At 43.9% G+C, this 15,164-nt stretch overlaps 1 protein-coding gene across 4 annotated transcripts in view; it reads right to left on the bottom strand.

Annotated features, from left to right (window-relative positions):
• Window positions 1–299: 299 nt before the first annotated feature.
• Window positions 300–15,164, bottom strand: part of tpst1l (tyrosylprotein sulfotransferase 1, like) — a 30,462-nt gene continuing 15,597 nt past the window's right edge. For 2 of the 4 annotated variants that reach the window (XM_041894617.2, XM_041894618.2), the window contains 2 exons: window positions 13,864–14,065; window positions 12,797–13,433 (listed from right to left, as the gene is read on the bottom strand). In XM_041894617.2, the coding sequence (XP_041750551.1) occupies window positions 13,398–13,433; window positions 13,864–14,065 (238 nt within the window). In that variant the 3' untranslated portion in view covers window positions 12,797–13,397. Of the gene's footprint in view, window positions 973–12,796; window positions 13,434–13,863; window positions 14,066–15,164 lie in introns of those variants that run through there. The other 2 variants (XM_041894621.2, XM_041894619.2) reach the window with 2 other exon arrangements.

Here is a 15,164-nt window from a genome sequence, read left to right as displayed (position 1 = left end):
TTTGTAAGTAGGAAAACCTGCAAAATCGGCAGTGTATCAAATACTTGTTCTCCCCACTGTACATATACATATACATACACATATACACATACACATACATACATACATGCATACACATACATATCCTTTAAAAATATATATATATTCCCCTTTATTACTTTCCAACCCCGCCACCCTTTCCCCACTTGGAGTAAACTAGTGAACAACAACGTGTGTAGATTGATGAGGAAAAATATAAATTTAATCCATTTTAGAATATGGCTGTAACATAACAAAATGTTGAAAAAGTCAAGGGTTCTGAATACTTTCCGAATGCACTGTATGTATTACAATTATACACTTCAACAGTGTTCACTAATCCTGTTCCTGGGACATCAATGGTTACACATTGTAACTATGCAATAGACTAGAAACATGATTTAACTAGTTAAAGGCTGATTTGTAATTCATATATACAGAAACAGAATTTTAAAAAACAGTACACTACACTTCCTATGCATCATGTAAATACTCTAAAACCAGTTCATCTCAATATCAAACTTCCTTCATCTGCATTGATCTGAGGACACAGGATAGGTGTAGTATTTCGTCAAATGAGAGACTTAATTTCAACCAGTAGAGAAGGTGAAATGCTTTATCGAAAGAAGTTAATTATCCAAGTGTTATAAATACACAATACATGCATTATAAAAACAGAGGAAGAAAGAGGAGGCGGGTAGAGAGGTGTAAGAAAGGGTGTAAAAGACAAAGGGAAAGAGGTAAGAACAGAGGAGCAGGGAAGACAGCATATGATTAATGAATTACAGTGCTACCCTAATATTCTCTCAGTTCATCACAATTACATAATAGTGTTTCTAGCGGTGTCTCCTAACCAGCCTTGGGCTCCCAGTTGGCCCGAAGGTTATCTCAAGAGCGAGTGAGGTGGCGATGACGGGACTGGGGATTGGCATCCTCTCTCACATCAAAACATACCTGATGGAGAGAGACAGATGGAGAGAGAGATGGCATGATTAAGCCTTGTGGTTTTTTATTCTAACACTGTCAGTCATCATAATCATCAGGAGGTGAAATGCAAAACTGACCTTGGATCATTAATTCTGGGACTACTACATCTCCATCTGTATTTCAATGTAAAGCATCTCTTTAATAATACTTCCTGTTGACCCGACCAAGTGACCTCTGTCATGACTCTCTCCTTCGTGAGGATCAAAGGTGCCAGATCAGCTTGGCAAATGGCTGACAGATAGCCAGACCTAAAAACTCTAACATCAAAAGATTGGACATTGGAACATTGTTGATATCCAAATGTTTGGAATGGTCGGTGGGGATCTAAAGAATAATCATGTCATATTGTTTAGTGATGTCATTAAGGATGGTTTTACTAAATAACTGTATCTCTGAAAGTGCTCAAAAAAATTAAGGGAACACTTAAACAACACAATGTAACTCCAAGTCAATCACACTTCTGTGAAATCAAACTGTCCACTTAGGAAGCAACACTGATTGACAATACATTTCACATGCTGTTGTACAAATGGAATAGACAACAGGTGGAAATTATAGGCAATTAGCAAGACACCCCCAATAAAGGACTGGTTTTGCAGGTGGTGACCACAGACCACTTCTCAGTTCTTATGCTTCCTGGCTGATGTTTTGGTCACTTTTGAATGCTGGCGGTGCTTTCACTCTAGTGGAAGCATGAGACGGAGTCTACAACCCAAACAAGTGGCTCAGATAGTGCAGCTCATCCAGGATGGCACATCAATGCGAGCTGTGGCAAGAAGGTTTGCTGTGTCTGTCAGCGTAGTGTCCAGAGCATGGAGGCGCTACCAGGAGACAGGCCAGTACATCAGGAGACGTGGAGGAGGCCGTAGGAGGGCAACAACCCAGCAGCAGGACTGCTACCTCCGCCTTTGTGCAAGGAGGAGCAGGTGGAGCACTGCCAGAGCCCTGCAAAATGACCTCCAGCAGGCCACAAATGTGCATGTGTCTGCTCAAACGGTCAGAAACAGACTCCATGAGGGTGGTATGAGGGCCCGACGTCCACAGGTGGGGGTTGTGCTTACATCCCAACACCGTGCAGGACGTTTGGCATTTGCCAGAGAACACCAAGATTGGCAAATTCGCCACTGGCGCCCTGTGCTCTTCACAGATGAAAGCAGGTTCACACTGAGCACATGTGACAGACGTGACAGAGTCTGGAGACGCCGTGGAGAACGTTCTGCTGCCTGCAACATCCCCCAGCATGACCGGTTTGGCGGTGGGTCAGTCATGGTGTGGGGTGGCATTTCTTTGGGGGCCACACAGCCCTCCATGTGCTCGCCAGAGGTAGCCTGACTGCCATTAGGTACCGAGATGAGATCCTCAGACCCCTTGTGAGACCATATGCTGGTGCGGTTGGCCCTGGGTTCCTCCTAATGCAAGACAATGCTAGACCTCATGTGGCTGGAGTGTGTCAGCAGTTCCTGCAAGAGGAAGGCATTGATGCTATGGACTGGCCCGCCCGTTCCCCAGACCTGAATCCAATTGAGCACATCTGGGACATCATGTCTCGCTCCATCCACCAACGCCACGTTGCACCACAGACTGTCCAGGAGTTGGCGGATGCTTTAGTCCAGGTCTGGGAGGAGATCCCTCAGGAGACCATCCGCCATCTCATCAGGAGCATGCCCAGGCGTTGTAGGGAGGTCATACAGGCACGTGGAGGCCACACACACTACTGAGCCTCATTTTGACTTGTTTTAAGGACATCAAAGTTGGATCAGCCTGTAGTGTGGTTTTTCACTTTAATTTTGAGGGTGACTCCAAATCCAGACCTCCATGGGTTGATAAATTTGATTTCCATTGATCATTTTTGTGTGATTTTGTTGTCAGCACATTCAACTATGTAAAGAAAAAAGTATTTAATAAGATTATTTCATTCATTCAGATCTAGGATGTGTTATTTTAGTGTTCCCTTTATTTTTTTGAGGAGTGTATTATCTGTGTTTAGGAAAGTGGCTAAAACAGTGTATTTTCATATCATATACAGTGTAAGACTGCAAATCTTGGGAGACTACAGAGCCAAAATAAAATAAAATACGCTTCTGTAGAATATATTTTTAGAGACAAGGTTTATTTGACATTTTCACCATGTATTTGGCACAGATTGTATCAGAAAGTCTTTAGGAAAGAGTGGGCATTCCATGATGTCAGCACTAGAGAGGCAGATAGAGGACTACAATCTAAAATGCAGCAATACCTGAGCTAAGACAGCAACATCTTCAGGTGGAACTCCTCGTGGCCATATGCTCCCCCCTTATGAAGCAGGTCCATCAGCTCAAACACAGTGGGGAGCTATGTTTCATTGATTCATCCGGAAACAACGACAGAGAAAACTGCAGTGTTTTTACTATTGACGCACACATGTGCAGGTGGTCTTCCTCTTGGGATCATCTTCGCCCAGTCAGAAGATGAGGCCACAATTTCTGAGGGCCTTCAGCTCCTGAAGGAGATATTGGCAGAGGATGCATTTGCTGGGAGAGGTCAGAGGTCAGGCAGGGCCTCGTCTTTTTCTATCCGACGACTGCAAGGCAGAGAGAGGAGCATTAGGCCTTCCCGGAGGCAACCCTCCTCCTCTTTGTTTTTCACCTGCTCCAAGCAGTCTGGAGGTGGTTATGGAGCAAAGGACATGTCATTGAGATGAAGGACAGGCAGGCCCTCTTTAGCATTGTCAAGGACATGCTTTATGCTAGATGGGATATGGACAAGGTGAAACAACTCCATCATCTGGCCCTTGTCAACCCAGTTGCAGTCAGGTCAGTGTAGAGTAAAGTTATGTCAGTGTTCAGTGTACAGTCGTGGTCAAAGGTTTTGAGAATGACACAAGTATTGGTCTTCACAAAGTTTGCTGCTTCAGTGTTTTTATATATTTTTGTCAGATGTTACTATGGTATACTGAAGTATAATTACAAGGATTCCATAAGTGTCAAAGGCTTTTATTGACAATGACATTAAGTTTATGCAAAGAGTCAATATTTGCAGTGTTGACCCTTCTTTTTCAAGACCTCTGCAATCCGCCCTGGCATGCTGTCAATTAACTTCTGGGCCACATCCTGACTGATGGCAGCCCATTCTTACATAATCAATGCTTGGAGTTTGTCAGAATTTGTGGGTTTTTGTTTGTCCACCCGCCTCTTGAGGATTGACCACAAGTTCTCAATGGTATTAAGGTTTGGGGAGTTTCCTGGCCATGGACCCAAAATATTGATGTTTTGTTCCCCGAGCCACTTAGTTATTACTTTTACCTCGTCACCAAACTGTTCTTGGATGGATGGGAGAAGTTGCTCTCGGAGGATGTTTTGGTCACTGTTCTGGTCTGCTTAAGGGGTGGCTCTCCCATAGGCACCAATGCGATAGCAGCTGGGTCTGGTCTGCTTAGTTCATTGACTGTATATGAACCAGAAAAAAAGGAGCGAGCGAGATGTCTTGCTTCCTTTTCCGTCTCTGAGGAGACTTTGCCAGAGATCATAGAATTACATATTAGAACTCTATAATGAAAATTGGGATCTTAGCAACATGCCTAAAAATCCATATATTTTGATAAAGGAAAACGTTTATTCTAGAAACTGCTCAAATATGATTATTCTATCATATAATTGTAGGTCTGTCTGCAACATATATTTGCTAGCTAGTCAGCCAGCCAGCCAGCCAGTTTTAGTGGAATGATTCCAATAATGAATATATATATATATATATTACTGCCAACATTCCATGTTCCAAACAATGCAGTTGTAAATGCAACAAGTACTGATATTGTATCATATTTGATCACTCACCCCTTTCCAAAAAAACAAACATTGAGACATTTATGGTCTGTATATGTAACAGAGTAAGAATCATCCTGTTTTATTTGTGAAGTTCGCCAAAATTAGTTTAATAAGCATTGAATTCATGATATTGAGTTCACGTTTGAATATGTCTTTTAGTTTCAATTATTCCTATTGACAGGTTTCATTCATGGATACTTGACTGACATCGTGTGGTTTGTTGACGGTATTGCACCCCAGCTGCTATATTATTTTTCGCGCACCATTTTCCCTCAGACTGTTTCGTGCTGATGGAATTAATGGTAGATAGGAAATCCTTCTCCACTCCTTTCCCAGATAAAGGCACTTTCTTTTGATATAATTACGTACAAATAGTCACAGAATATGCATGAACTAATGTACAATGTAATTACATAGTTTGTCATAATGTGAAGTGTATTTTGTTTTTTTAAACCGAGTTTTCATGCTAACTTGTTAGCTATGCTAGCCCGCGTCCTGTTACTAATGTACTTTTACACTGTTAGCTAGCTTGTTTTCAACATGTGCACCCCGCCCAAACCTAGAAGGTTCAACTGTTTTGTTGAGTTTTTATTATTTTATGTTGTAGGAGTGTGAGAGAAGCCGTAAGTGAACTAACACGGCGGTGTATGTTATTGTCTGCCCAAGGTATGTGAATGAATGTGTTGTCTATGGGGTATTTGTTCTATGTAATTGTAATTGTACATTTATATTTTATATGGAGCTCATACGCATAAGAAAATACTATACAATAAAAACAAGAATAATATAACAGACTGTTTCATGTAGATGGAATTAATGGTGTGTGAGAGAAGCCATAAGTCAACAAACACTGCAGTGTATATTATTGGCTGTCCCAGAAATAAAACATAAAGATTGCATGAGCTTCAGTACCATAGAAATAAAAAATAAAGATTGCATGAGCTTCAGTGCCATCGTGTTGATGGCTGCTGATTGGTTGCCTCGGAAAGGAGTTAGAATATACATATATTTTAGAGGCTATTTATACAGAAAATAGGTATAAAACCTGTACAAACTGCATTTATAATTATGTTACAATATTGTGTTGACAATATTTATATTACACAATTTCTGATATATATTTACATTTACATTTAAGTCATTTAGCAGATGCTCTTATCCAGAGCGACTTACAAATTGGTGCATTCAACTTAGGATAGCCAGTGGGACCCTTTTTTTTTGGGGGGGGTAGAAGGATTACTGTTATACTATTCCAGGTATTCCTTAAAGAGGTAGGGTTTCAAGTGTCTCTGGAAGGTGGTCAGTGACTCCGCTGTCCTGGCGTCGTGGGGGGGCTTGTTCCACCATTGGGGTGCCAGAGCAGCGAATAGCTTTGACTGGGCTGAGCGGGAACTGTGCTTCCGTAGAAGTAGGGGGGCTAGCAGGCCAGAGGTGGATGAACGTAGTGCCCTCGTTTGGGTGTAGGGTCTGATATACAGTGAGGAAAAAAAGTATTTGATCCCCTGCTGATTTTGTACGTTTGCCCACTGACAATGAAATTATCAGTCTATAAATTTAATGGTAGGTTTATTTGAACAGTGAGAGACAGAATAACAACAAAAAAATCCAGAAAAACGCAGGTCAAAAAATGTTATAAATTGATTTGCATTTTAATGAGGGAAATATGTATTTGACCCCTCTGCAAAACATGACTTAGTACTTGGTGGCAAAACCCTTGTTGGCAATCACAGAGGTCAGACGTTTCTTGTAGTTGGCCACCAGGTTTGCACACATCTCAGGAGGGATTTTGTCCCACTCCTCTTAGCAGATCTTCTCCAAGTCATTAAGGTTTCGAGGCTGACGTTTGGCAACTCGAACCTTCAACTCCCTCCACATATTTTCTATGGGATTAAGGTCTGGAGACTGGCTAGGCCACTCCAGGACCTTAATGTGCTTCTTCTTGAGCCACTCCTTTGTTGCCTTGGCCATGTGTTTTGGGTCATTGTCATGCTGGAATACCCATCCACGACCCATTTTCAATGCCCTGGCTGAGGGAAGGAGGTTCTCACCCAAGATTTGACGGTACATGGCCCCGTCCATCGTCCCTTTGATGCGGTGAAGTTGTCCTGTCCCCTTAGCAGAAAAACACCCCCAAAGCATAATGTTTCTACCTCCATGTTTGACGGTGGGGATGGTGTTCTTGGGGTCATAGGCAGCATTCCTCCTCCTCCAAACACGGCGAGTTGAGTTGATGCCAAAGAGCTCCATTTTGGTCTCATCTGACCACAACACTTTCACCCAGTTCTCCTCTGAATCATTCAGATGTTCATTGGCAAACTTCAGACGGGCATGTATATGTGCTTTCTTGAGCAGGGGGACCTTGCTGGTGCTGCAGGATTTCAGTCCTTCATGGCGTAGTGTGTTACCAATTGTTTTCTTGGTGACTATGGTCCCAGCTGCCTTAAGATTATTGACAAGATCCTCCCATGTAGTTCTGGGCTGATTCCTCACCGTTCTCATGATCATTGCAACTCCACGAGGTGAGATCTTGCATGGAGCCCCAGGCCGAGGGAGATTGACAGTTCTTTTGTGTTTCTTCCATTTGCGAATAATTGTACCAACTGTTGTCACCTTCTCACCAAGCTGCTTGGCGATGGTCTTGTAGCCCCTTCCAGCCTTGTGTAGGTCTACAATCTTGTCCCTGACATCCTTGGAGAGCTCTTTGGTCTTGGCCATGGTGGAGAGTTTGGAATCTGATTGATTGATTGCTTCTATGGACAGGTGTCTTTTATACAGGTTACAAACTGAGATTAGGAGCACTCCCTTTAAGAGTATATAACATTTTTGACATGCGTTTTTCTGGATTTTTGTTGTTGTTATTCTGTCTCTCACTGTTCAAATAAACCTACCATTAAAATTATAGACTGATCATTTCTTTGTCAGTGGGCAAACGTACAAAATCAGCAGGGGATCAAATACTTTTTTCCCCTCACTGTATACCTTACTTTTATTTTCCTGCATAAGTAAAAGCAAGAGCTATGCCTAATGCTATTAATTCCAATCAGACTGCTTTGGATTTCTCCTTTACCAAAATCGCTGCCATTATCAGCACATTCTATAATTATGAGGGTTTATGAACTCATCCCCTCTAGTAATTTAATAGGATCTCTGTGCCAGAGATACTGTGGTTACGATTAGTACATACTGCATTTGATGCACACTGTGAATGTTGCTTGTGGGATAGAGGGGGATTAACACTAAAGAGGGAGAGAGAAATACACATTTTCTCCATGCAACATATCAACAGTTAGCCAAACATTCATTCTATGAACGTGTCACTGCTTCGGTTTGGGCCTAGGAAATGACCCACCTATCCTACAACAATGAAGGTGACCTCCACAGCAGAGTTCACTGTCAATGGTTTTCCCCTCCCATTATCTATTGATGACGCATACAGTCTATATTGCTGTTGTGGAGTTCAGCACTGATAAAATACTTTGATATAATGTATCTATATCTCTCCATTTATGGAACTCCTCGTAATTGACAGAGGCAAATCAATGTTCTATCAACGTGCTAAGCTTTTGGTCAACAACAACAACCAAGTTTTCGATGAACATCAACTACCTTAGTCAGAGCATACTGGTAAATACAATAGACCACGGCATATCATTGTATTTGGCTGTATGCTCTGACGAATAAAGGTTTTTGTGGGCCGGAAGCTTAGCACATGAACCACAAACTTAGTCTGTTTTTAAGGTTGCACTGTTGCATTTTCCTCAAAGTTTCCGGTAAACTACCACAACCAAGGTCATATAACGATTCCTATAGTGCTATATTGTATAACAACTACTGTATAAATACTTTTTTTTCTCATGATTTCAAGAGACACTCCTAGCGTGGTCCCAGATCTGTTTGCATTATCATTCCAACTCCTTGGAGAGCGAGCGAGGCATCACGGCGAGCACACGGGAGAGAAACATCCGTCTCAAAGCCGAGATCAGTTCCCAGTTTGAGGAGTTTAGAGGGCAGGGAGATGGATATGGGCATGGACTTTGAGAAGAAACTAACCGAGATAGAAGAGTTCCTGAAAGAGGGAAAGGAGAGACCAACCACTCTGAAGTCAGGGATGGACATTGCTGAGCCTAGGGAGTTCCTCCTGTGGTGGACGGAGGCGATGAGGCGATGGAGAACGGACACTAATCGACAGTTGATGACCTGATGGGACCTTTGATAAAGAAATGTCCCCTTCTGAGTCCACAGAAGCCTTGGACAAAGGACCGATCTGCCACACAGTCCAACCCAGGCATAACGAAAGGAGGCCAAGCTGTCACACTCCCCAACCAAGTCACAACACACCCTGACCCAGCCAGTATAGAACTGGAGAGCCTGCTCTGCTTCCTGGACCTAAACTCATCAAAAAAAGAAACGTCCCTTTTTCAGGGTCCCCTTTTTTCAAAGATAATTTGTAAAGATCCAAATAACTTCACAGATCTTAATTGTAAAGTGTTTAAACACTGTTTCCCATGCTTGTTCAATGAACCATAAATAATTAAATGAACATGCACCTGTGGAATGGTCGTTAAGACACTAACAGCTTACAGACGGTAGGCAATTAAGGTCACAGTTATGAAAACTTAGGACACTAAAGAGGCCTTTCTACTGACTGAAAAACACCAAAAGAAAGATGCTCAGGGTCCCTGCTCATCTGCGTGAACGTGCCTTAGGCATGCTGCAAGGAGGCATGAGGACTGCAGATGTGGCCAGGGCAATAAATTGCAATGTCCGTACTGTGAGACGCCTAAGACAGCGCTACAGGGAGACAGGACGGACAGCTGATCGTCCTCGCAGTGGCAGACAACGTGTAACAACACCTGCACAGGATCGGTACATCCGAACATCACACCTGCGGGACAGGTACAGGATGGCAACAACAAGTGCCAGAGTTACACCAGGAACGCACAATCCCTCCATCTGTGCTCAGACTGTCCACAATAGGCTGAGAGAGGCTGGACTGAGGGCTTGTAGGCCTGTTGAAAGGTAGGTCCTCACCAGACATCACCGGCAACAACGTCGCCTATGGGCACAAACCCACCGTCGCTGAACCAGACAGGACTGGCAAAAAGTGCTCTTCACTGACGAGTCGCGGTTTTGTCTCACCAGGGGTGATGGTCAGATTCGCTTTTATCGTCGAAGGAATGAGCGTTACACCGAGGCCTGTACTCTGGAGCGGGATCGATTTGGAGGTGGAGGGTCTGTCATGGTCTGGGGCGGTGTGTCACAGCATGATCGGACTGAGCTTGTTGTCATTGCAGGCAATCTCAACGCTGTGCGTTACAGGGAAGACATCCTCCTCCCTCATGTGGTACCCTTCCTGCAGGCTCATCCTGACATGACCCTCCAGCATGACAATGCCACACTGCTCGTTCTGTGCGTGATTTCCTGCAAGACAGGAATGTCAGTGTTCTGCCAGCGAAGAGCCCGGATCTCAATCCCATTGAGCACGTCTGGGACCTGTTGGATCGGAAGATGAGGGCTAGGGCCATTCCCCCCAGAAATGTCCGGGAACTTGCAGGTGCCTTGGTGGAAGAGTGGGGTAAAATCTTAATGCAGCTGGTGGCCACACCAGATACTGACTGTTACTTTTGATTTTGACCCCCCCCCCCTTTGTTCAGGGACACATTATTCCATTTCTGTTAGTCACATATCTGTGGAACTTGTTCAGCTTATGTCTAAGTTGTTGAATCTTGTTATGGTCATACAAATATTTACACATGTTAAGTTTGCTGAAAATAACCGCAGTTGATAGTGAGAGGTTCTTAATTTTTTTTGCTGAGTTTAGAAAGCCTTGAGAGGAGCATTTTCATGACCATCTCTACCCTGGACGTAGAGCCCCAGCCACCTGTTCGTGAGCCCCTGGAATCCCAATCATACGAACCTGACTCTCCGCTGGAAAGGTCCCCCTCTCTGCCAACTCTTAATCGCAAGGACAAGGCAGTCCAAACTGAACTTTCCATTCTTTAAAAATAGTAAGTAAAAGGCTGACAGGGCTCAATTTTGGGTAGAAGAGTGTTGATGTACAGTAGGTGAGTAGTTGACAGAATTTTTATTGTGTAAATTCAATTGTTTTATGCTTGACTAGATTTTGTGTTGCGTTACTTGCGTACATGAATCGTCGTGCCCTTCATTGAGTTTCATCGGCGATAACAGATTCTGATTGTGCTTCTTCTTTTTATATACATTTACAACATGCTGCTGGTAAAAGCACTGTACGGGGAAAGAAAATCACCATAAAACACTTAAAGATTAACCTTAGGATGATTTGGGTGCGTACTGTATGTCCTTAGCAAAGAAACCTGAAATAAATGCTTACAGACGAACACTTGCTATACAGTGATTTGCCTTATTTATTTTTACAAAACAAGCTACAAACTCTGTAATGGTGAATGACTGACCAACAAAATAATTTATTAAGAAAATAAACATTACATCTTAAAAAATATAAATTTATGCCTCCTTATATATATACACTGCTCAAAAAAATTAAGGGAACACTTAAACAACACAATGTAACTCCAAGTCAATCACACTTCTGTGAAATCAAACTGTCCACTTAGGAAGCAACACTGATTGACAATACATTTCACATGCTGTTGTGCAAATGCAATGGACAACAGGTGGAAATTATAGGCAATTAGCAAGACACCCCCAATAAAGAAGTGGTTCTGCAGGTGGTGACCACAGACCACTTCTCAGTTCCTATGCTTCCTGGCTGATGTTTTGGTCACTTTTGAATGCTGGCGGTGCTTTCACTCTAGTGGTAGCATGAGACGGAGTCTACAACCCACACAAGTGGCTCAGGTAGTGCAGCTCACCCAGGATGGCACATCAATGCGAGCTGTGGCAAGAAGGTTTGCTGTGTCTGTCAGTGCATGGAGGCGCTACCAGGAGACAGGCCAGTACATCAGGAGACGTGGAGGAGGCCGTAGGAGGGCAACAACCCAGCAGCAGGACCGCTACCTCCGCCTTTGTGCAAGGAGGAGCAGGAGGAGCACTGCCAGAGCCCTGCAAAATGACCTCCAGCAGGCCACAAATGTGCATGTGTCTGCTCAAACGGTCAGAAACAGACTCCATGAGGGTGGTATGAGGGCCCGACGTACACAGGTGGGGGTTGTGCTTACAGCCCAACACCGTGCAGGACGTTTGGCATTTGCCAGAGAACACCAAGATTGGCAAATTCGCCACTGGCGCCCTGTGCTCTTCACAGATGAAAGCAGGTTCACACTGAGCACGTGACAGACGTGACAGAGTCTGGAGACGCCGTGGAGAACGTTCTGCTGCCTGCAACATCCTCCAGCATGACCGGTTTGGCGGTGGGTCAGTCATGGCATTTCTTTGGGGGGCCGCACAGCCCTCCATGTGCTCGCCAGAGGTAGCCTGACTGCCATTAGGTACCGAGATGAGATCCTCAGACCCCTTGTGAGACCATATGCTGGTGTGGTTGGCCCTGGGTTCCTCCTAATGCAAGACAATGCTAGACCTCATGTGGCTGGAGTGTGTCAGCAGTTCCTGCAAGAGGAAGGCATTGATGCTATGGACCGCCCGTTCCCCAGACCTGAATCCAATTGAGCACATCTGGGACATCATGTCTCGCTCCATCCACCAACGCCACGTTGCACCACAGACTGTCCAGGAGTTGGCGGATGCTTTAGTCCAGGTCTGGGAGGAGATCCCTCAGGAGACCATCCGCCACCTCATCAGGAGCATGCCCAGGCGTTGTAGGGAGGTCATACAGGCACGTGGAGGCCACACACACTACTGAGCCTCATTTTGACTTGTTTTAAGGACATTACATCAAAGTTGGATTAGCCTGTAGTGTGGTTTTCCACTTTAATTTTGAGGGTGACTCCAAATCCAGACCTCCATGGGTTGATACATTTGATTTCCATTGATCATTTGTGTGATTTTGTTGTCAGCACATTCAACTATGTAAAGAAAAAAGTATTTAATAAGATTATTTCATTCATTCAGATCTAGGATGTGTTGTTTAAGTGTCCCCTTGAGCAGTGTATATATATATTTACTCTCAGTAACATGTCGCAGATCTTTCCAAAAACATGTTCACAGATTTGGGATGAGTGACAGGACGTTAATAAGAAATATATGGAAATTGTATCAGGTTCAACAATTGTGGTACAAAATCACATTACACTGCAACACTATTGGTACATGGAGGTCTCTGTGGAGGGAGAGGAGGCCGAGTTTCAGACGGGATTTTCCTGAGAATGAGTCCAGGGAAGAGGCACCGGAGTTCCCACACAGTGGCGTCCACTGTCCCACGGAATTGTGGAGCAATAAACTGATCCATATATGATGCCCTCATTCCACTCAGATAACACAACAGGCTAACAGTCACCGTGGCCTATGCAAAAACACAGATGCAGTTTAGAATCCTCTTTAGTGGGGTTGATGGTGGGCTGAGAGCCAATGGGAAAGGAGCATGGAATGTGGAACTGGAGAGGGTTCTAGAATGTACAAATAAGAAGTGCCTTCATATCTTGTGTTTACCTCCTCCTCCTGTTCCTCCCATTCTTTCTTTTCCTCTTCCGCCTAACTGGGATGTGGGGTTTCTGGTGTTCTCTGAAGCTGAGGAGAGGAAAATCATCATCAGTCTTTGAGGAAGAGCACATGCAGATTTGAAAATATGTGCAGGACACAGGTGGCACCTTAATAGGGGAGGACGGGCTCATAGTAATGGCTGGAACGGAATTAATGGATTGGTATCAAACGTATCAAAGACATGGTTTCCATGTGTTTGATACCATTCCACTTAAGCCATTCCAGCCATTATGAGTGGTCCTTCCCTCATCCTGTAGTGCAGAAGTATATTACTTATTTATGATCACTGAGTATTGGGGTTCTGTATTCCCAGTATCACGAGGCTATGCATGTGCACCTTCCTATCAGACTTTCCCTCTGTATGCATCTCCCTCTCTCCTTTCCAATGTTACTGTCCATAAGAATAAAAATACGAAAGGATGTAAATGTTGATATGGTGCCTCAAGTCAGGTCTCACCAGTGTGTAGTTGTTGTGGGGTAGGATGGGGTCTGGCCGGCCGTAGTTTGGGGGGTTGGCTAAGGGGTCGTAGCCGAGGCGGGCCAGCATGGGGGCGATGTCGTCCATCTCACGCAGCACATCAGAGGGGATGTGACCCACCCACTTTGACAGGGCGTCTGTGTTTACAGGGTTCACGACCTGGTCTGAGGACCGCTCCACTCTACAGGGGGGAGATCAGACAGATAGATAGAACATTAGTGTCTGTGTGTTTGTGTGAGACTGGATTATCCATCTGACCTCTCCACTCCAACCTACAAGGGACACATTGTGGTCTAGACTAATTCCAACGTTTGTGTGAGTGTGTGCGTCAATTTTTTCCTAGCTTTGAGAGGAGCATATGGTTGTGCCATTATGTAATGATTGCATAAGACAGATCAACTTTATAAAGTATTATATAAAGCAGCTCACTGACTGTACCACAGCTGGCTTCACAGTATGTCTCATCATCTCTCTTCTAAACCTTCCATTAAAACATACCCAGACCTGGGTTCAAATACTATATGAACTCATAAAAGAAAACTTTCTGGAATTCATTGAGTGGAATAGTCGAAAAGAAAACCCTGTCCATCTGGCACAAGTATTTGAAAAAACATCAAATAGTATTTTAACCCAGGTCTGTACTGCACAGCTGGAAAAACCAGACTGACTGTGACTGACCCCTGTACACTTCGTAGTAGTAGATATGGCTGACCTGGTGAACAATGAGCATTGTTAGTGTCCACATATTCTATCACACGGAAATGGAGGATATCTACCTATTCCTCAGGCATCTCTTTATTGTGAACTATTCCATAACACATCAAACGTCTGGTATGCAATCATCAGAAGATGAGGGACAAGCGGGTGAGGTACAGTACCAGTCAAAAGTTTGGAAACCTACTCATTCCAGGGTTTTTCTTTATTTTTTAAACTATTTTCTACCTTGTAGAATAATAGGGAAGACATCAAAACTATGAAATAACACATATGGAATCATGTAGTAACCAAAAAAGTGTTTTTCTATATTTGAGATTCTTCAAAGTAGCCACCCTTTAGCTTGATGACAGCTTTGCACACTCTTGGCATTTTCTCAACCAGCTTCATGAGGAATGCTTTTCTAACAGTCTTGAAGGAGTTCCCACATATGCTGAGCACTTGTTGGCTGATTTTCCTTCACTCTGCGGTCCAACTCATCCCAAACCATCTCAATTGGGTTGAGGTCGGGTGATTGTGGAGGCCAGGTCATCTGATTCAGCACTCCATCACTCTCCTTGGTCAAA

Source organism: Coregonus clupeaformis, chromosome 13 (genome assembly GCF_020615455.1).
Source record: "Coregonus clupeaformis isolate EN_2021a chromosome 13, ASM2061545v1, whole genome shotgun sequence".
NCBI lineage: Eukaryota > Metazoa > Chordata > Actinopteri > Salmoniformes > Salmonidae > Coregonus > Coregonus clupeaformis.
Note: the sequence above shows the minus strand (reverse complement) of the source record. Positions and strands in the feature narration are given on the sequence as shown.